Genomic DNA, 23,165 nt, shown 5'->3' with positions numbered 1-23,165 from the left:
TCATACAGAGGTGAACTAAAATGCAACTGAATACAATACGAGCGCCAAAAACATACAACGTTATCGTAGATCCCATCGAGTAAAAAATAAAAAGCAGATACGCGGTGATTACTCTGACATTTGAACACAAATTAGCCAAATCACTGCTGGATATGCTAAATAAAATAAAATAAAATAAAATAAAATAAAATAAAATAAAATAAAATAAAGTAAAATAAAATAAAATAAAATAAAATAAAATAAAATAAAATAAAATAAAATAATGAAATGAGAAAACAGATGAATATGCAATGATTCAAAGAAATATATTGTCAATAAATGTGATATAATTAAACATGACGTACTTTATTCTATAAAAAGTCAAATATTATATATAAAGAACGATAAAGCGAATGGATATCCCCCACAAACATATTGCCATACCATAACAAAATTACACAACGTTTAAATCGTCTACCCTTAGGTCGATGTCAGAAAAGTTCACAAAGACATTGTATACAGAAACACGATTTATCTGGGTACATTAAGTGATTGTCAACTTTGTTTACAATTTTAACATGAACTCGATGATTTGTATATGTCGTAGATGTCGCCCTTTCTGTTCACAACAAGTGTGTCATAGAAAGCATTAATACGTAGCGAATTATTTATGTAATAGTAACCGAAAAACTTGCCGCAACGATTGTCTAGAGGATAGAGTTCTTGGATGCAAATAATGACCAATGACCAATTACCCATAATGCAACAGGTTACAGATTGTGCGTAATAGTAAAACGAGCTGGCAATTAAACTTTCTATCATATGACATATACTAGTCAGTCGAACACGAGGTACTTCATTGCAAGTATCCTACTGGTTTAGTTTCAATGGAGAGATAATGTTTTTGAAATCAGATAGGCCTTTTACATCGCGCAGTTTAAATCGCGCAGTGTGGACTGTATTGAACACAATTTTTTTTGTCTACGAGCTAAACAATATAAGTGATTAATAATATGTCTGATTATTGAAGAAACAGGCCTTGTATTCGTTTTTTTCGACATGCGCCCTCTATTGAAAATGTGTGGCAAGTGTAACATAATAGTTGTAACATAATAATTTTATCCAAATAGTTGGTTGGATAAAATGAATGATTGTATTGTAATCTGTCAAGGCATTTACCTATCTGATTCATGATTTTTGAGTTGTTGGTTTTTTTTTTCATTCTGAAATTAATAATTTAATATTTGATATGTGAATTCTCCAAAATAGCTTTGTGCTTATAACAAAGAAGTTGTTTTGAAACGCATTCAAGTGACAGTATCTAACACCGCTATGATAAAAAATATATACATTGGAACTCCCAATGCAAGTGTGTTACCACTGAAGACGCATTCGAATATGATTCGAATTGCATTCGCCACCAAGCTACAATGATTGTCCCTAAAAGAGCTGCTCACCATATAGCAAGGGACATCACTGTGTGGAACCGGTTAAAGTCGAAAACCAGTATATAGCATATCATTCCATATAAATAATACCGGATAACCAACAATAACAAAATACAAATACCTAATCAGTCATTACAATGTAAGGTAGTGTCTGATTATATGTATTGATTCAGTATATTCTATAATAAACAATGAGTATTAAACAAATTTAAAAATACCACACCAGTGCAAAACATTGATAAGAGACACTACCTCAATTTCGAATATGCACGTGATATAGTTAGGTATGTTTCAGATATGAATATATATGAATACCTGGGTGAATCTATGATTCGAATTGCAGTTTTTGTCGTTTATGACATGTCAAACCGGATACATAATATCGCAATAATACATTTAAAAGTCTGGTTATCTGTTTATGAGCATCTTACCCGATGTAACACAATAATACTTGGTAACACCTAATATTTAAAACTGACAATGTTTCTTGTGAAAGTTATTTCTCTCAATGTCCATGTAGTATAATCAAATTACAAGTTGAGCAATGAAAACTTTATGTGGTTTTTGAGGAACGCTACACATTAATTCACTGCATTGGCATTTTCCTTGGATTCCATCAGTCCGTATACTTTTATGCAGTGATTGTTGCCATCCGCAATGGCGACGCGATACGGGTTACAACGGAACACGCTAATACCGAGGATGTCACTGCATCGGTCTCTTTCGTTGATAGAGAATGTCAATTTCAATTCTGGTGTGAACATTTGAATACGACCCCAGCCTGCAATGATGATATTGTCATAAGGGTCTACACATACACTAGCGTTAATGGTGTAAGCAGAATCATCACACGTTCTTTTAGTTTTGCTCGCGTTATCAACTGAATTCATCACTGTAAGCATTCCCCTGTCTGACTGGAGTATCACCAGTCTCGTGTCAGATAACACGGACACGGATGTTGAATTACAATTTCCTAGACGAGGAATGATCATACGATGCTGAAAATTTAGATTTTTGTCATACTTTATTATTCGGTAGTCTCCATCGCCGACCGTAACGTTGGGCTCTTTTTCATCTACTATGTACACCTAACCAGTCGTAGCGCTACATGTGATATCATGTGGTCCAATGAGTTCACGAGTACCAAATGTTTTAGTGTGTATTTGATTGTACACATCAAACACATGCACGCACTTATTTAGTCGGTCAGTTACAGCGAGTCGCTGATTATCTGAAAGCATTGTCATATGGGTTGGAGAAAAACCTGGAAATGTGTCTGTTGTAAGTTGATGCAGAAATCTACCATTCCGATTCAGTACTTGTAGTCGTTTATTATTGCTGTCAGCAACAATGATGTCATCTCTGGAAGTGGTTGTGATACCAGCGGGGCCGTCGAATTCTCTGTCGGTAGTTCCTTTCACTCCATATTTGTGCAGTATGCTGAGAGTTGGGGAAATTATATTTCCTGGGTTGGATACTATAAAACAAATTGATAAATTGTAATGATATTGTAGTGTGCAACGCCCATTAGTATGTGTTTTAACAGAGCACATGCATTTCTATAAAAAAGAGTTATAATAATAATGTTAGAAGCAGTGAATGTTATTAAGAGACTTTGATGCAATACAGCTTGGCTCAACACAAGCGTAGCTATAACGGTCAACATATACTAGGAAGGGCACTTGAAAATGTTAATACCACCGGATCAAATAAACTATTTTTTTGTATTAAAGTATGTCAAATTATGTAAACGTTTTACAGGGTCCGGCGGCCGTGCTGGGGGTTCATTAAGGCATTTGAAATGAAATGCAAGAAATTAAAATAATACAATTAGTTTTCGTCTGAAATAAACTTAGGTTAGAATGTTTTAAAAGTCTGTATTACCTTGTTTGCTTATGGGCTCCGATGCTGCAATGTAACCAAGGGTCGTCGTCTCGGGAAATCGAAAACGTTCCCGATTTTCGACAAACTCCAACATGCCAACTTTTTCGCTGTGGAAATCCTGCTTCAAAATTGTGTTTGCCTCAGACAATTCATTTTTCACTAAACACAAGAAGCCAATATCATTTTCTAGCTTTTTCAGGCTGTGTGCACCTTCGATAAACTTTTCAATCTTATTTTGCCCCGTTTTAATACTTGAAATCATCTTATCAATTTTGTTTCTTTTCTTGTTATGGGAATCAACCACTTGTTTCAACAAAACTGATTTTTCCTTATTTATGTCTCCAACTATGCGTTCTAGCTGGTTAACGTTAACTCTAGCGTACTCCCCAACTGTTTCGTTCATTGTTTTTGATAGGCTGTCGTTGATTTTCTTTTCCGTATCCACAATCGATTCCATAGACTGTAACTGTAAGTTAAGTTCACGTCCCTTTACGTATGCTTTTTGGAGATCAGCTTTCTTTTCGCTGACAAATTTTTTGATGGAATCTTGAGAGTGTTGCGACCCACAATGATCGGATTCAGTACATTCCTGACATATAGGTATGTCACACTCTTTGCAGTAAAATTTGATTTCGTTGCCGAAATGATTAGGACATGGCATCTTTCTATCGAAAGGTGATTTAAGATATTCACTCTGACGAAATTCTTGTAATGTAACGGATGTATGCCCACTGGTAACTGGTATTTTGTCATGGACGTCAGCACAGCTACTACAAAATAACAACAAACACGTTTTACAATATTGCTGCGATTTCTCGTTTTTACAACTACGACAAATGAATTCAGGTCCAGCTTGTGTGTGATAGAAGTCCATCAAATCCATGATAAGAATATTGTCGGGGAAATCCGCAACACCTCTACGTGGTAGCCAATGCTTTCGGGAACATGTACTGCACGTGACACTGTCGTTAGTTGTACTCGTATCGTTGATTATACACCCTTCACAGAATGTATGAGAGCAGGGTAGACATTTTGGAATGCTGAACTGATAGCCACATTTTGAGCATAACAGGAATGCCACAATTTCTGTCGCCATATTCAAAGAACTGCAAATAAAACATAGGTTTGGGATCAGTTTGATTTTATTCCCAATCTACAATGCCAGTTTTGATGTTTTATCTACTGCGACAGACTGGCATGTCCAACTCATTGTAGTATTTAGTGGCTGTATGACTTCAACGCTATTATACTACTTGAATAATATGCAAAGATAAAATTCAGTATTATAAATTTGATATGGTGTAGTGGTGAATCCTATATTTCAATAGTTTCAAATGTCATCGAGAAATAATGTATTTATCCTGCGATTCGTATGACCTGATTTAATTTATTGGCCATGAACATTCCACTATACATATTTTGTATCGAATACCTATGTGTGGGGCTAGAACGTCAGAAGAGTAAATAAAGAAACACAGGAACTGGATAATTTGTTATAAACGCGTTGCTATGATAAAGTAAAACAACATGTTATTATCTGAACGTGTGTTTATGCAAACTTAGAATATTGTTATTTTATTTAATAAGGATGATCTCGAGCCTCTACAATACAAAATAAATACAGTACCACGATGTTTCTCTTAGTTGGACGTCAGTGATTACCACTATATTTGCGGTAATCATGAGCGTCTGTTGACGTCAACCTGGAAACAAATATCGTTGGATTTCATATTTATTACAAGCCTTAGAGTGTTTCCGAATCACAAAAACGTGACTTTTCAACATATTTTCAACACATTTGATAGAGCGAATGAATAATGATTCTGAAAATAAACAGCGTGAAGTAAAATTACTGCAATTTGTTTTTTATCGGGTTGTATCTGAGAACAACCTTAGCACGCATAGTGAAATCAAGTTTGACTGTATACGATGTCAAACAAAATATATGAAATATGCGCGGTATGCATGTGATCACTAGTGTTATTATATGCAGAATGTACGACGAGTGTGTTTGTAACACAAACAGCACTTCCAACTATTAGTACTCCCGAAGAAAATGCTATTATTTTAGAACAAAATTGTTTTGTTGGGACGTATTGTTATAATTTCAATTAGGTCTGAATATTTTAATCTGTGGACTGATCAGTTAAACTAGAATTGGAATAAATGATGTAAGGACAGTTGTTATTCGATATGATATTTGTAAAAATATAGCACAAATAAGTGAAGAGTGATAGATAAATTCCTATAACGTATCCACTATAGAAACTCCTGGAGTACACGCCCTCTACGTCTGCATACATGGATTCCAAAGGAATATTAAAAGTACACGAGCATGGTTTGATTGTTTTTCTAAACTACAATCTGTTTATTTAAGTATGACTGCAATCAATTGTATACAATTACAAAACATTATACTACACTACTACACACATAATAACACAAACCAAGAACTATTCAAACACATACGGGTTATGGAAATTGCATTTTCTGGCTGGGTATATCCAACACATCCTACATTATTCAACAACATAGAGACTAAAATTCTGTAATGTTTTCTAGTAACAGTTCATAACACCAACCTACTATTCCCCGTCTTCCTATTCATTCAAAGCAACCACCCTGTAGTTTAACGACCTGCAAATCAAGGTTTTCAGAACAGACATTGGTACTTGCGACAAAACGACGAGCTAAAAGCACACCTGCCCACTATTTGGAGTTTTTAGTGGTGTGATTTTGTAGCGATGGTGATAGGCGGTTGGAAGCCTTCCAACAGTTAATGACGTGCTATTCGAGACTGTCGCGTGCTTTTTTACAGCAATGCATTAACGACAACACTTGCAGACCTCTTTAAAACATAAACAGGTTTTACAATCATATACTAGTATATCATTTCAAGTTAACGGTCTAAATTAACGGCATGTATGGTTATCTAGTAGCAAAAACTTAGCATCTAACTGCGTAATATATATCAGGGGGAAATATCTTCTCTCGGGGTTCTCCACACTTGCCAGGGGGGAAACTCGTCTCGTCTCTATATCTCGTCCCCTTGAGGTACGGGATCGGGAAAGTCACTTTAACTTTACAGTCAAATAAGACACACACAACGAAATACGTTTCAGCTCTCGTCTTAGTCGATCGTTTGGAGCACTCTATAAGACACAGCGCCCTGGGGAAAAGTCCCCAAGACTCTCACAAGGCTGAACCAAGACTCGCCCAAGACTGGGCTGCCTCAAGGCTCGCCCCTGGACTGGACTCTCGACTGCAGGACTGTTCTCTCTTCTGCGTCTATCGTGCTGTGTTCCCCAAGACCAACTCAAACTCTCTTTATTCATTTTCAAAACTCTAACCAATTACAAAACAGTAAAAGACTCTAGGGCGTAACCTTCAATCATAAAGCCAATCACACTAAGTACTGAATACGTCATATCTTTTGATTAATCGTTCACTACATTAATAACTATGAACATAAACTGTCAGAATCGCGACGGTTATCTGGTAATTAGTTCCAAATCACTGAGCCAAGTTCCGTCCAAAACTTCAAATAGACCTAAACGATGACAGACATAACACAGCAATTCGCTCGTAATCAACTAATTAAGTCGGTCAACAGATACGCGAAAACAAATTCACGACATATACAACAATCCATTCAGTGTTGCTTCGGGCAATCAAGCTGCTCTAAGCAAATGGTTATCCAAGCATAATATGTTGCTTCTTTTGGAAGACATTTATCGACATCTCATTCATAACATTCAGCACTAATAGAATCATGTCATACATTGTTAGTGTTACTAGGAAACAAATATTGGTCAGTGGCGGCTGCAGAAGTGAACACGATATAACAGTAATATTTTAACTTTGATTCCACATAGCGGAGACTTTTACAAAATCTCACCAAACTTAGAATTAAATTGTGATTATTACAGACCAAACTCGTGCTTTTGATCACATCATTTGTGCATGTTTTTGGTTTAAGTAATGTACATTTCTTATATATAGAAGGTTCCGAGTACAATTTGAATTATATTTATTTCTGGGGTCGTCAAACTGCCAAACATAAAACTCAAATACAATATAATTTTTATAATGGTAAATTGGATGACAAAAAAGACGAATAGAATGTTGAAGTGGCTTCTATCGGAAAGGAGAATTGGAATTTGGTATTTGATTTGGAATAATTTGCCATATGGAAAAGATGATAAGTCATCAACTACATGAGTCCCGACATCGGGTCATACAAACCAATTGGCTAATTTTATAGAATTTATTTTTTTAAAGTAACAAAAAGCTTGTCTTTGCCCACAAATGTTTATATGTGAATGTCAATCTATACCAATAATATTTTTTTTTATTCAAACTTACTTAATTGCGTAATAACAAGAATGCAATTACTTAATATATGACAAGTCTTCCTAGTGTGTCTGCTGTTATGCTTTGAGATATATTCGTGTTATTATGAATAAATCTGAAATCGTTAATCGCAGTTGCGCTGTAATCTTTCCCAATTGTGTCTTTAAATTCCTGTATTACTTGCTTAACTATATACAAGAAGCCAGCACCTTGATCATCCTGCTGCAACATTTCTGCAGCATTGATGCACTTTGCGCTTTTCCATGCCTTCACACAATCCTGCTTTGCTCTTTTTACCGAAATTCATTGATATTTCCCCCCAAAAAAACTAGATTCATCTTTTTTAGATCCTTTATAAGTTGTTTGCATTCTGCTTGTAGAGAATTGGCACGACTGTTTCATTGTGTTGTTCACCTTTAGCTCAAGACGTTTACTTTCTTCATTCAAATCTTCCATTATTCCTATCAAATCTTGTTTTCAAATTAGTTGCTCCTTTTATTTTCAAATCAATTTCAGCTTCCTTTCTGGCCCTTGCATCGCCAATCTTTTGACGAGTGTGATTAGGCCCCGTGTGATTCTTATCTACTAATGTATCGCATATTGGATTATCACAATCTCTACAGTACAGCTTTAGATTTTTATTAGAATGGCGGTGACACATAATAGAACTCGACTTCATGAGAGGGGATTCTTTGAGGATGGTTGTACGATACTCTTCTACAGACATCAATTATTCATGTGCCCTGGTTATCGGTATGTTTTTATGTACGTCTTAACAGTCACCGCAGAGCGCTCTACGACAATTTGTGCAAAACACTGTATGTTGCCAGAGCACACCCCGCATTCTCGTGACGATTCCAAACGTTTTCTAGCCGATGATTGTTCAATGAGAGTTCCAAACCAGCAGATTGTTCCCTGTTTACCTTGTACGCAACGGTGGCAAACAGAGTGATAGCAAGGCAGAATCTTCGGAAAATCGAATGTACGAAAGCCGGACATTGACACTGAGAACTGAATAGATATGTGTTGTTGTAATTTAAATTGGTTCATCTTTCCTACAGCACATGACACCATGGTACCCATCACCAATGGATGACAAGTGCGTCAGGATAAGTTAGTTTAGATGACGTTTGTCTTCCTGGCGATATCGCTGACCTAGCCCCATATTACATACAAGCTGTCACAGTATGCATTGTGGGCGGACGTTGAGTTCAGAAAATTCATTATATAACAATGGCATGATCGTCCATTTCCATACAGGGCCACTTGGCTCAACGTGCATTTCAAAATTATTAACAAAGTGGCAGTGCGAAATATATTCTGAAATGACATAGTTCTAACAAAAGAATGATTACAGTATGTGATTATTCAGCATGTCATAATTAATATCTTCAAATCATATATTCACGCTGTTATGAAGGTTTATTTAGAGCTTGAGTCATTAATAAAGAACATAAATTATGTATAATTCAGAAAAAAAATCCAGTACCAACGCAGCCAATAAAACGTTTACGATCACACGACTTACAAGCACACAATCATTAAAGTGGGTCGACTTTTATACATTGTGTTTCTTAGCTTCAAACTAAGTGAGTTTAAATGACAGAAATGAAATGCAACAAAAATTGACCATGTCCGTCTTACTAAAAGACGGCAAGATTTCCGAAGCGTCTACATGTAAAAACTTGAATGTAAAACAGATTTCAAGTTTAGCTTCACAACGAAGAATTGCACTTACCTTATTATTTTGAGCGATGCCGAAGACGTGGTAACTGGAATAACGATTCTGATTTGTTTATAGCGACACTATTTGTATATAATTATTATAGTTGAATAGCAACCTTAGCACTGTCAACCAATCGGCGTAAACGGTGGAGAATTACGTTTGATTGTTTAGTCAAATAAAATGTCAATTGGTTTTAAGGTCGCTGGTGATTAAGATTTGTAATGCGTGTGATCAACTTTTTAATTTGGTATTTAATATTACCGTAGTTGTCAAAGTATAAAGCCCTGCTCGAGTATAGCCCCCTCCCTCCAAATGTAAAGCATTTTACAACAAGTCATTTATCCGATTATAGCCCCCCCCCCTAATCTGGCAAAATTATTTGGTATGTGAATAACGGTAGGTTCCATTCTGAAGGATATAGTGGCCTTGAAAAGGGCCGTTTGATTTGTGTTTGCACAGTTATACGCAAACGTTATTAATGTACCTCCACTTTGGAATGCGTTTCGTGTAGTAACGGTTCTGCCGTAAATTCGCCCTAAGCCGCTAAACTGCAGTTTCGGTTTTTAAAAAAATAAAATGGAACCAATAAATCGATTTTAGCCCCCCCCCCCCAGTCTGGCAAAATTATTTGGTATGTGAATAACGGTAGGTTCCATTCTGAAGGATGTAGTGGCCTTGAAAAGGGCCGTTTGATTTGTGTTTGCACAGTTATACGCAAACGTTATTAATATACCTCCACTTTGAAATGCGTTTCGTGTAGTAACGGATCTGCCGTCAATTCGCCCTTAGCCGTTAAACGGCAGTTTTTAAAGTTGTTTTTTAAATATTTTGCAGTCATTTTTCGGACATTTCAATCTTTCTTGACGCCTAAAATAGTATATTTAAGTTTTTATTCAAGAGCGTGTTTATTGTGACTAGCGTGAATGGGTGAGCTGTAAACATTGTTAAATTATTCTCAAATGCTTAGTTTATCTTTTGAAAACAACTATTTTTTGATTTGAGAAAAAAAATCATGGCGTTTTCCCATCAAAATCCAAGCCAAAAGATCGTACTACAACATCGGCAAATCTATTCTGCGATACGTTCAATACATTGACACATTTAAATGAGCCATGGTAATTTGAACACGTTGGCATCATCCAGCATTTTAATTAGTTAATTAGCGATTTGACCTATTAGGTCAACCCGTGCAAGATAAAGAACATATGGCGGATACCCAACAGCATCAAGCGTTCATAAGCGACCGGAATCATTTGCTTACGATGGAACTAAGTTGAATTTTATTTGCATTTCATAACAATTCAACGAATTTATTTTTTGCACGTTATTATAATCACTACTGAGTAATAATCACCAATTGTGACACGCAGCATGACCAGATTGTGCAATCGTGATTATTTGCTGCTACGCAATACAGTTAATTTGGACGATGCTAGTCGATGAAGACACTCTAGTATCGTTCACACGACGACTTGTTTATGAATAAATTAACATATATTATCTCTCGGTTTTAACTTTTATCCTATTTATAAGCCCTCCCCCACCTCTCACCTTAATTTTTCGTAATTTGTCTATTTCAAATTAGAATTAAGTGGGGTAGAAATAGGTGTTTTCTCAAGTTGTTAAATGAGATTACATGTTGGCAATGAACCACTACCTCTTGTGACAAAAATAATAGCAATATGGCGGTGCTCCTAACCTATCAACTCGACTGCACATGTTCATTAAGTCATTATGGAATAACTCGTTATTACATGTCATTTAGAACAAAATACTTTGCGACGGATAGTTTGGCATAAGGAGGTGCGCGACTGCTTGCAAATTAAAATCGTATGTGAATGATATTTATATTGTACTAGTATAATATCAGGTAGTCTTCTCAATCTGTACTCTAATGCAACTAATATAGGGACAACGTTTCAGCGTGGCCATAAAATATAGATTTTAAAACAATTGAGATCGGACATTCCACAAATTAGTTGCTCATGTAAATCTACTTTTTCTCTATGTAGTTTGTAAACTGACCACAATTTGCAAGATTTCTAATTTAATCAAATTTTTTAACAAGGTGTGTTTACACTGTACGTAATGTCACCCACACCGCTCCCATGACGTAAATTACGTCTCAATGTTGGTATGGCTGTCTTGGGAATGAGGTCGACTTTTATCACTTTTATCGAGGTATGGATTTAATGATCTCATGTGACTCAATAATGTTAAATATAATTAAGTAAATTTAAGAGATATTGCATTGCTTACAAACAAACCGCCACGAACCATTTCCAACACCAATGTTTGTATTTCAGCCAGGTGATGTCCTCGGACGGCAAATACTTCGGCGTTAAAACTGCTTGACTAGAAGTTTCCTTGACAACACAGATAAACATACTCTTCCATTAAATGAATGGACAAGTTTACTACTCACCGAATGTATCTGTTTGCTATAAACAAACCGCCTTTCCTGAATATTGCTCACTGTACTGGCTCGGCTCAGATCTGTGCATAGATCAAAGAATTCACAATATTCAAACAATAGCAGATTGCATATTAATTTAACAAAAATCCTTAGTGTAATCATAAAGTTTGGTATATGTACAAATGTGAAACATAATGCTAATAGTGTGTTTGCCTGTGGGAATTATGTGAGGACATACATTTTGGACACACAGTACTAGTAGCAGGGGCGAATTTAGGATTCTGAAATAGGGGGGCCGATAAGTTGGCCGAAGGCCAAGTTCGCGAGCGCCGATGGCGCGAAGCCCTGTTGGTTGTTAAAAATAGGGGGCGCGGGCCCCTCTAAATCCGCTCATTAGTAGTGTGTTTGCCTATGGGAATAATGCGAGGACCTTCATTTTTAACACATAGTACTTACATGCTGCATTACATGCTGCCACGTTGATCTTATGAACCAATTTACTTTTTACTAAAAATCTTATAACAACGCGTTTCCTTGTAGTCAGTTATTTACCCGTAGTGTGATTCACATAGTTTTCAAACATTGTAGTGCGTTTGTATTTCTGCTTAGGGATTGGTAGGGGGGGTCGTAATGAAAATGAATAATGATTCCGAAAATAAACAGCGTGAAGTAATATTACTGCATTTTTTATCGGGTCGTCTGGTACCTGAGATCAACCTTATAGCACGCATAGTGAAATCAAGTTTAACTGTATACGATGTCAAACAAAATATATGAAATATGCGCGGTATGCATGTGATCACAAGTGTTATTATATGCAGAATGTACGACGAGTGTGTTTGTAACACAAACAACACTTCCAAATACTACTCATTTTAGAACATAGTCGTTTTGTTGGGACATATTGCTTATAATTTCAATTAGGTCTGAATGTGTTATTCTTCGGATTTATCAATTAAGCTATAATTGGATTAAATGATGAAGGCACAGTTGGTATTCGAAAAACCATAGCACAAATAAGTGAAGAGTGATAGATAAATTCCTATAACGTATCCACTATAGAAACTCCTGGAGTACATGCCCTCTACGTCTGTATACATGGATTTAAAAGAATTATTAAAAGTACACGAGCATGGTTTGATTGTTTTTCTAAACTACAATCTGTTTATTTAAGTATGACTGCAATCAATTGTATACTATCACAAAACATTATACTACACTACTACACACATAATAACACAAACCCAGAACTATTCAACCACATACGGGTTATGGAAATTGCATTTTCTGGCTGGGTATATCCAACACATCCTACATTATTCAACAACATAGAGACTAACATTCTGTAATGTTTTCTAGTAACAGTTCATAACACCAACCTACTATTCCCCGTCTTCCTATTCATTCAAAGCAACCACCCTGTACATTTAACGACCTGGAGGTTGTGTGCGTCGTTTTCGTCATCATAATACACATAAGCAAATCAAGGTTTTCAGAACAGACATTGGTACTTGCGACAAAACGACGAGCTAATAGCACACCTGCCCACTATTTCGAATTTTTAGTGGTGTGATTTTTTAGCGATGGTGATAGGCGGTTTCAATAGTTAATGACGTGCTATTCGAGAATGTCGCGTGTTTTTACAGCAATGCATTAACGATAACACTTGTAGACCTCTTTAAAACATAAACAGGTTTTACAATCATATACTACTATATCATTTCAAGTTCGATTTCGATGTAAATTAACGGCATGTATGGTTATCTAGTAGCAGAGACATGGTTATACTTATTGAGTAGTATAGAATAACTATCCCTTGGCATTCAACTGTGTAATATACATCAGTACATTCAGGGTTTCTTCAGGCAAATAAATCAAGCTGCTCTAAGCAAATGGTTATCCAAGCATATGTTGCTTCTTTTGAAAGACATTTATCGACATCTTATTCATAACATTCAACACTGCAAGAATCATGTGAACACAAAAAAGCATAACAGCAATATTTTAACTTTCATTCCACATAGCAGAGACTTTAACACAATCTTACCAAACTTAGAGTTAAATTGTGATTATTACAGACCAAACTCGTGCTATTGTGCAAGTGTTTGGTTCAAGTAATGTCATTTTTCTTATATATAGAAGGTTCCGAGTACAATTTGGATTTTATTTATGTCCGGGGTCGGCAAACTACCAAACATAAAACTCAAATACAATATAATTGTAATAATGGTAAATTGGATGACAAAAATGACGAATACGATGTTGAAGTGGCTTCTCCCGGAAAAGAGAATGGATAATAATAATAATTTTCCATATAGAAAAGATGATAAGTCATCAATTACACATGCCCTGACATCAGGTCATACAAACCAATTGGCTAATTGAATTTGTTTGCTTTTTTACAACAAGCTTTTCTTTGTGCACAAATGTTGATAGATGAATATCAATCTATACCAATAGTATTTTATTTTTTTGATTCAAAATTACTTCATTGCGTAATATTAAGAATGAGTAATTGGTTAATATATGACAAGTCTTCCTAGTGTGTCTGCTGTTATGCTTTGAGATACATTCGTGTCATTTTGAACAAATCTGAAATCCTTAATCGCAGTTGCGCTATAATCTTTCCCAATTGTCTCTTTAAATTCCTGTATTACTTGCTTAACCATATACAAGAAGCCAGCACCTTGACCATCCTGCTGCAACATTTCTGCAGCATCGATGCACTTTGTTAGCTTTCCCATGCCTTCACACAATCCTGCTTTGCTCTTTGAAATAGCATCACCTCTTTTACCGAAATTCAATGATATTTCCCGAAAAAGACTAGATTCATCTTTTTTTATATCCTTTATAAGTTGTTTGCATTCTGCTTGTAGAGAATTGGCGCGACTGTTTATTTGTGCTGTTACCTCTTCCACCTTCATCTCAAGACTTTCACTTTCTTCATTCAAATCTTTCATAATCCCATCTAATCTTGTTTTCAGATTAGTTGCTCCTTTTATTCTTAAATTAATTTCAGCTTCCTTTCTGGCCCTTGCGTCACCAACCTTTTCACGAGTGTGATTGGGCCCCGTGTGATCCTTATCGACACAGGTATCACATATCGGATAATCACAGTCTCTACAGTACAGCTTTAGAATTTTATTAGGATGGCGGTGACACATAATAGAACTGGACTTCGTGAGAGGCGATTCTTTGAGAATGGATGTACGATACTCCTGTACAGAGATCAATACATGTGTCCTGGTTATCGGTATACTTTTATGTACGTCTTCACAGTCACTGCAAAGCGCTCTACGACAATTTGTGCAAAACACGTTTGGTTTTTTACCTTGACGTGACTTGATCGATTTATGCGCTGTGTTGCCAGAGCACACCCCGCATTCTCGTGACGATTCCATAAGTTTTCTCGCCGATGAATGTTCAATGAGATCATTCAGGAACCGATTGTCGGGCAAGAGTTCCAAACCAGCAGGAGGAACTTTGTGTAACATTTTGCATAACGGACAGTTTATTGTTTCCTCTTTCACATGTAAACAACGGAGGCAAACAGAGTGATAGCAAGGCAGAATCTTCGGAAAATCGAATGTACGACAGCACGCCGGACATTCAATCCATTTATCAGACACTGAGAACTGACTAGATATGTATTGTTGTGTTATATACTGGTTCACCTTTCCTACAGCACGTGACACCACAGTACCCATCACCTATGGATGAGAAGTGCATAAGGATAAGTTAGAATGACTATCGAGCCAATTATTTATCACAATATTATTTCAATATCTCAGTTAGTATTTTCAATTTAAGAAAATATTGCAACTAATATCTATAAAATTTAGATTTTAAATCAATGCGGTTCTATTCACTTCATAATTGGATCGTAAATCCCACAATTTATAAAAATTACTCGTGTAAATCAACTTTGGTTTTAAGTAGATTGTAAACTGACCACACTTTAAAACTAGCAAAGGTTGTCGCCGTGTAGTCATAGTTAACACACTCAAAAATGACGTAACTGCCTAGAAAATATTTGCGTTTATAGCTCTTATCGTGGTACTGCTCTTATGAAGGTTTATTCAGAGCTTGAGTTATTAATCAAGAACATGAATTATGTATAATTTAGAAAAACTGCCATTGCCAACACAGTCAATAAAACGTTTACGATCACACGACTTACAAGCACATAATTTAAAGTGGGTCGACTTTTATATACATTGTGTTCCTTAACTTCAAACTAAGCGAGTTTAAATGACAGACATGAAATACAACAACATGTTAATATGTCCGTCTTAGTAAAAGACGGCAAGATTCCCAATGCGTCTACATGTAAAAACTTTAAGTTTAGCTTCATAACGAAGAATTGCGCTTACCTTATTATTTTTACCGATGCCGAAGACGTGGTAACTGGAATATCAAATCTGATTTGTTTATAACGACACTATTTGTATATAATAGTTGGATAGCAACCTTATCACTGTCAACCAATCGGCGTAAACGTTGGAGAATTACGTTTGATTGTTTGTAATGTGTTTAGTCCAATACAATGTCAAATGGTTTCAAGTTCGCAGGTGATTGAGATTTGCAATGCGTGTGATCAACTTTTTTATTTGGTGTTTAATATTACTGTAGTTGTCCGAGTATAAAGCCCTGTTCGAGTCTATCCCCTCCAAATTTAAAGCATTTGTCATTTATCCGATTATAGCCCCCGGTCAACTCGACTGTACATGTTCATCAAGTCATTATTACCTGTCATTTAGAACAAAATACTTTGCGACGGATAGGTGGCATGGGGAGGTGCGCGACTGATTGCAAATTAAAATCGTACTGTAATATTTTAATAATATTTAGATTGTAGTGGTATAATATCAGGTAGTCCTCTTAATCTGTACGCCACTGCAACTAATATTGGGATATTTTTTTAGCGTGAGCACAAAAAATAAATTCTTAAACAAATGAGATCGTAAATTCCAAAAATAATTTGCTCATGTTAATCTACTTTGGCTCTATGTAGTTGGTAAACTGACCAAAAGATTTTTAATTTAATCAACATTTTTTAACAAAGCGTGTTTACAGTTATACACTGTGTTGTCACCCCACACCGCACCCATGACGTAAATCAATGTTGGTATGTCTGAATGTTGGTATGGCTGTCTTGGGAATGAGGTCGGCTTTTATCACTGTTAACGAGGTATGGATTTAGTGATCCCATATGACTCAATAATGTTAAATATAATTAAGTATAATTTAAGAGATATTGCAGTACTAACACAAACCGCTACGAACCACTTCCAACACCAATGTTTGTATTTCAGCCAGGTGATGTCCTCGGACGGCAAATATTTCGGCGTTAAAACTGCTTGACCAGAAGTTTCCTTGACAACACAGATAAACATACTCTTCTATTAAATGAATCGACAATTTTACTACTCACCGAATATATATGTTCGCTATAAACGTACCGGCTTTCCTGAATATTGTTCAATGTACCGGCTCGGCTCGGATCTGTGCATAGAGCAAAGAATTCACAAACAAGCAATAGCAGATTGTATATAAACTTGACGAAATCCTTAGTGTAATCATGCAGTTTGGTTTATAACAAATGTGAAACATAATGCTAATATTGTGTTTGCCTATAGGAATAATAGCGGAGACTCATTTGAGAAGGTTAATCACCTGAACCGATGAATTTGAACTGAGCATTGATAAAACGTTTACATTCATTTGGTTCTCATGTTAAGGTGATATGAAAAATTAACAGTTTGTGACATGAAACATTGAGATAATTATGAAAAGGCCGTCAACTGAGGATGTGATTTCAGCTCGAGCTGAGAGGGTTCAGTGATGGACTTGCCTCTTCCTGAACGCAACAACGATAATTATTTTGGCTGCTTAAGTAACATATTTTCGGCACGTGCTGAAAACCCGACTGGACGAAGCTAAAGTTAGGAATTGAAATACGTATTTTTTTTACTGTGAATGTGTACAAATGCCTGTTTACAGTAGGTGATCCTTTTACGATTTTATCAAATAAATCATAAATCATAAACTTTACTATATTTATGTTAGTTGACTGACATATGAGATCGGACAAATGCTGATAAACACTGTATGATTAATTTACAGTAATGTATGTTAATGTTGTTATTAAAAAATAGATGCGTCGTCTTGGTGATTGTTATGATTTATTTAAATCTGCATGACTTAACATGGCATAGAAGGATTTGACACCAAACTGTTTGCGAACAGGTCAGGGTAGTTCACCCCACCGCCGTAGCCTCGTATATGGTATTGACAAGACGTCATTCTTTTTAATCTTCACAAATTTTGATGCAGAGATTTCATGATGACTGATTCGCTCAGCAGCACATACCACTTATTTGCCCACTACTCGCTACTATATGGTTAAGGTCAATTTTACGAGTGATGGCGCTATTTGTGTAAAAATTGTGACCGTGACATGAAAAGGCGAATTTTGCAAGATTTCTAATTCAATCAAATTTGTTTAACAATGCGTGTTTACAGTTATACACTGTATTGTCACCCCACACCGCACCCATGACGTAAATCAATGTTGGTATGTTTGAATGTTGGTATGGCTGTCTTAGGAATTAGGTCGACTTTTATCACTGTTATCGAGGTATGGATTTAATGATCCCATATGACTCAATAATGTTAAATATAATTAAGTATAATTTAAGAGATATTGTATTGCTAACAAACCAACCGCCACGAACCACTTCCAACACCAATGTTCGTATTTCAGCCAGGTGATGTCCTCGGACGGCAAATATTTCGGCGATAAAACTGCTTGACCAGAAGTTCCTTTGAGAACTCAAATAAACATACTCTTCTATTAAATGAATCGACAAGTTTGCTACTCACCGAATGTATCCGTTTGCTATAAACAAACCGGCTTTCCTGACTCCATATTCGTCGAGAAATCGATATTGATCGTGTTGTGGATACGTTCGCAAAGTTACACCCAAGGAATAAAACTTATGTAATGTATTGTGTGATATGCCAAATCAGAGTAGTGTGCCACACAAGCTATTGTCAGTTTCTTCATTTTCACATATATCATGTAACAAAATGATGTTACAAAAAGAAGAAAATGAAATAAAATATGATTTGTCTGTTTTAGGGCATATTACTATTTTATATGGCAAGCAAATATAGCACTATCTCACAAAATTTCTCGGTAACATATGCTGAAACAGATATATGTATTTATATTTTAGTAGGTTCATAAAATAGAGATGCATTCCTTGTAGTTTATGAAGACCGCTGCTAAACTACCACTGTATGCTAGTAGACTTGCTAAGGGCAAAAAAGGGATGATCGCTGCATTTTTTAGTACAAATGTCTCACTTGGCACAGATGTTCTTTGGGGCAATTGACACATTTTCATCCAAAGAGACATTCTGTATCTATGCCAATAAGGCCTAATTTGCATATTTTATGCAAATTAATTAGAAAATTTCCAAAATAATATTAAAAAATATATATTCATCCAAAACAAATGTCTATCTTAGTATAAACTTTCTATGGAGCAAGTAGAAAAGTATTATGCAAAATAAGTCAAGTATTTATGCAAATAACCACCTTATTGAAAATTGTCAATTATCGAGGTTCTTTTGGTAAAAATGTCCTTCTTGGCAAACGTGTTCTTTGGATCAAAAGAAAAAATATTCATTCAAAGAAACACCTGTCTCTATGTACTTAACACCTAATTAGCATATTATGCATATTAATTATACCAAATTCACCAATAAGCAAAAAGTATTGTAATTGATTTATTTTGAACAACTTTTTCAGATATGAAGTGGTTATAAAGTTTGACCAAAAATAAACTATTCATAAATCTTCATAAATGGTATGAATAATGCATAAATTATGCAAATTAGAACCATACATATTGGATAATCTCAAAATATTAAAATCAATATTGATTTCATCCAGAAATGAGTGAATAATGGCTCTTTAATGCAAAAGACAAATAAATCTATACAAACACTATTTCTTCTTTCAAACTACCTTTTAATTAACATAAATTATGCAAATTAGTTCTGATAACTAGTGGAGCCTCACAACGGGAACTCACAATGTTTCAGAATTTATATTAATATTTAATCGAATTTAAATCAAGTTTGCGAAGCTTAGGTTTAATATAGAAGGAAGGCATGGTTCAATTTATATCAAATATATCATTAATATAATTGTACCATACCTTCCCCCGTTACTAAACCTAAGCTTCGTAAACATCTCTATGTTCAGTCACGAGATATCCAACTATTATTTATTTAAACTTAATTAAAACGGAATTCTACGTTGTATTACATTGCAATTGAGTTTAATTAAACTCCAATTAAAACGCAACCCTATATAGGAACGCTTTTTAATCGAGTCCATGTCGCGACTATATTAAAAGTTAATTCAATGTGTGGCATTACAACTACGGTAAGACCTGTATGTGTATTTGTGCGTGTGTGTACACATCAATGATTTATGGAAGTTTTCATGACTGTTGATTAATTTCTCCCATAAGCACGAGTTAGATTGTAGCGGAAAACAATGCAAAGAATTATTCTTGATTCTTGAAGTGGTACAGGCCCTCAAGTTTGAAATACACAATCAATATACATGATATCATTATACATATTTATTGCTTATTCTATAACAAAATTGGAATGCGAGTATCACAATGTCATAGGAAAACTTAGGTGGAACACTCATGAAAGTCTGTTTCACAGAGTTTCTAGTCTCACTAAGGACCATTTTGGCGCATTTGCTTCTGCCTTATACTTAAGTAAGTTCTTTGTGTGTGTGAAGGCGCCTTTGCATCGGCAGAGTGTTGAACAGGACTGTCTATTCACACAACATGTACATGGAGGTTTGCTGCTGGGTCAACTTTCCCGAGATGATTGGTATTGTGGTTCCAGCCCCAATTGGTTGGAGGTTTTTGACGGAAATTCTTCTTCAGAGAATTTCCCCACACATGACTTCTCTGAAAAGTATAATCTGATATCCTGGTATACTGAACAACCCATCTGAGTTTGAGCCAGAAATTAATCGCAATTAGTTTAATAAATAGATCAAAGTCCTGGCCCAAAAGGAAGAATAGGTGCAAGCGTGCAGTATCCACTGTCATTATATCTTCGTCCTTCACACTGTAGAGCTGATTCACAAATTTGTGGAAGACAACTGTTGGGTTGGAAGAAGACAGTAATTGGAGCAGGAGGATGAAATCTGGTAGAGACTGCCATGCTGACCAAGAATACCTCTTACCTTTGTTACTTTATCCAGTGTTTCATTGTCAGTTGGAAGTGATCATTTACATGTTGTAGCCATCCAAAGCCTTCTTGAAGCACATGCTCTAAAGATCTCAGGGGATGTACACAGAACTGGAAAATTCGAGATTTCATCCTTATGCAGAGAGACGTCTTCCATTGTTGTGTAAGACACTGGGAGTGGTTTTACGGTCTTTTGACCCATTTGTGCAGCATTCAAGATCATCTTCTGCTCTGTATGTACCTGATTTGTTGAGAATTGCTGCAGGATGCAGATGCCCATCCCACGCAAGACAGACTGAGAGGGTGCAGTTGTAGATGTTCAACCCCTCCTTTTGTGAAGTCTTCTTTGGTGGCTTGAAAAGGTAGAATGAAACCTTCATGTTCTCAATGGGTAATCCTTACCTGTTTCTATGTGCACCTTTATTGCTAGCATGATGGGTTCATGTGTTTTCTGTTCACGTGGATGGCGTGGCACAATCTGTGGATTCGATGACATTTTGCCTACAGAGTTAAGCATGATCATTTGAGCCAATGACGATACAATTTTCTCTGAAGAAGCAGGAGGTGTGTCAACAGGACCATCTAACAACATAACAACACATGCAAAAAGGATCTCAACAAAGGCACAACAGAATCTGCTTCTGGGTTTATGTTGAAAGAACCAGAATGTCTGCCTTTTGTCCAACATATCTGCCTGTGCCAATGTTCTCATGTCTGTTCTCATGTCCTCCATCTCCCGAAGCGCTTGACTGAGGTCCTCATCAAATACCAAATCACAGCTACCAGATGGCTTTTGAATTGCCTTGATATCAGGGATATGACTGGTAATATCATTTCGTAGTTGTGTTGTATGGCATTGACTCTGAGGGTACCCACGATTCTATTGTTAGTGTCCACACCATCACCATTGCCAGCTAACAAATTCTCTACTACTACAAAGCAAGGCTACTGAGACCACAATATAAAGTATATAAGTTTCAATATTCATGTAGTTGTATATTAATTCCTCTAGAAATTATTTATCAATGTTTGAGAGTAGTATATCTTTGAAGACTTATTGAAATAAAGATAGTTCCCTCTTTAAAGTCTTATTTTAGCTCCGCCGTCAGTCGTCGTCTGTGTCAATGTTACTTTTTCGACTTCTTTTTAAAAACTAAAAGCCTGAATGATTTGATACTTGGTGTACATGTACCTTGGGTACTTGAGACCTCTCTTAGATTTGTTCATTGCATGTTGATTTCTTCAATTCTCTAATATCGGTGAATATATTTGTATTTTTTGGTAAAAGTGGTATTGTCGACTTCTTTTAAGAAAAGCAAGTCCGATTGATTTTGATAGCTTCTCTTAATTTCATCAAAAGTGAAGCATAATAGGCTCCTGTAATTGTGGTACCCTTTGCCAGGAAATCTGTCATCACTATTGGTCCTGGTCCCAGAAGACTGTGAGCATGACCTTGCCAGCAGAGGACTTCACCCTTGCCTTCTTTGTAGGTGATGAGTCCAAGTGCTTCCACAGCATTGACTTGGCTTTGGTCTCTAGATCATAGTGATGGTTCCAAGTTTCATCCTGTGTAATCAGTCTTTTGAAAATCTTTGACTCATCTTCTTGGCACATATGCAAATTCATCCTCTAGCACTTGACTCATTCTTGCTTGTGCAAAGGTGTGAGCAAACTGGGAATCTATCTGGCAGACACCTTGTGCATATGCAAATGGTCATGAATGATAGTTTTCACAGACCCTGTACTAATCTTGACCTCTTGGGCTATTTGGCGAACAGTAATGCGTCGATCTTCCAAAATGGCTACCTCAACTTGCCGGACAGATGCCTCATCAATGGTTGAAGAAGGACGACCAGGTCTGGGAGCTGTTTCCACAGACTTCCGACCATGTTTGAATTTACGATGTCAGCGTTTTACAAGGTCATATGATGGGGCATCACCACCATATGTTTCCTTTCATCAAAAGTCTCCTTTGGTGTGCGTCCTTTCAAATACAAAAAAAAACGATTACTGCGCGACACTCAACTGGCTCCATTTCACACCTGACTCAGTTCAAACACCAGTAA

General features: G+C 36.1%; 2 protein-coding genes across 2 annotated transcripts; both read right to left on the bottom strand.

Moving 5' to 3' along the window:
• Positions 1-2,008: 2,008 nt before the first annotated feature.
• LOC146746162 (tripartite motif-containing protein 2-like) lies at positions 2,009-4,407 on the bottom strand. Its single transcript, XM_085499024.1, has 3 exons — positions 3,312-4,407; positions 2,731-2,904; positions 2,009-2,400 (listed from the first exon to the last, which is right to left on the bottom strand). The coding sequence occupies exons 1-3, from the start codon at positions 4,405-4,407 to the stop codon at positions 2,009-2,011; spliced, it is 1,662 nt and encodes a 553-aa protein (XP_085355150.1).
• A 9,918-nt stretch (positions 4,408-14,325) lies between these two features.
• LOC102809852 (E3 ubiquitin-protein ligase TRIM45-like) lies at positions 14,326-15,513 on the bottom strand. Its single transcript, XM_006823089.1, has one exon. It carries the CDS (start codon positions 15,511-15,513, stop codon positions 14,326-14,328), a length of 1,188 nt encoding a protein of 395 aa, XP_006823152.1.
• Between the last annotated feature and the right edge of the window lie 7,652 nt (positions 15,514-23,165).

Source organism: Saccoglossus kowalevskii, chromosome 5 (assembly GCF_978046115.1).
Source record: "Saccoglossus kowalevskii chromosome 5, keSacKowa6.1, whole genome shotgun sequence".
NCBI classification, from domain to species: domain Eukaryota; kingdom Metazoa; phylum Hemichordata; class Enteropneusta; family Harrimaniidae; genus Saccoglossus; species Saccoglossus kowalevskii.
Note: the sequence above shows the minus strand (reverse complement) of the source record. Positions and strands in the feature narration are given on the sequence as shown.

What these genes read in the sequence shown, in the direction of transcription:
- LOC146746162 (XM_085499024.1), bottom strand. Translation starts at nt 4,407, where the DNA reads ATGGCGACAGAAATTGTGGCATTCCTGTTATGCTCAAAATGTGGCTAT. An exon ending in GGAGCCCATAAGCAAACAAG is followed by an intron (nt 2,905 to 3,311) that starts GTAATACAGACT and finishes TTTGTTTTATAG; the next exon opens with TATCCAACCCAGGAAATATA. An exon ending in ACAAGTACTGAATCGGAATG is followed by an intron (nt 2,401 to 2,730) that starts GTAGATTTCTGC and finishes TTCCTCGTCTAG; the next exon opens with GAAATTGTAATTCAACATCC.
- LOC102809852 (XM_006823089.1), bottom strand. Translation starts at nt 15,513, where the DNA reads ATGGGTACTGTGGTGTCACGTGCTGTAGGAAAGGTGAACCAGTATATA.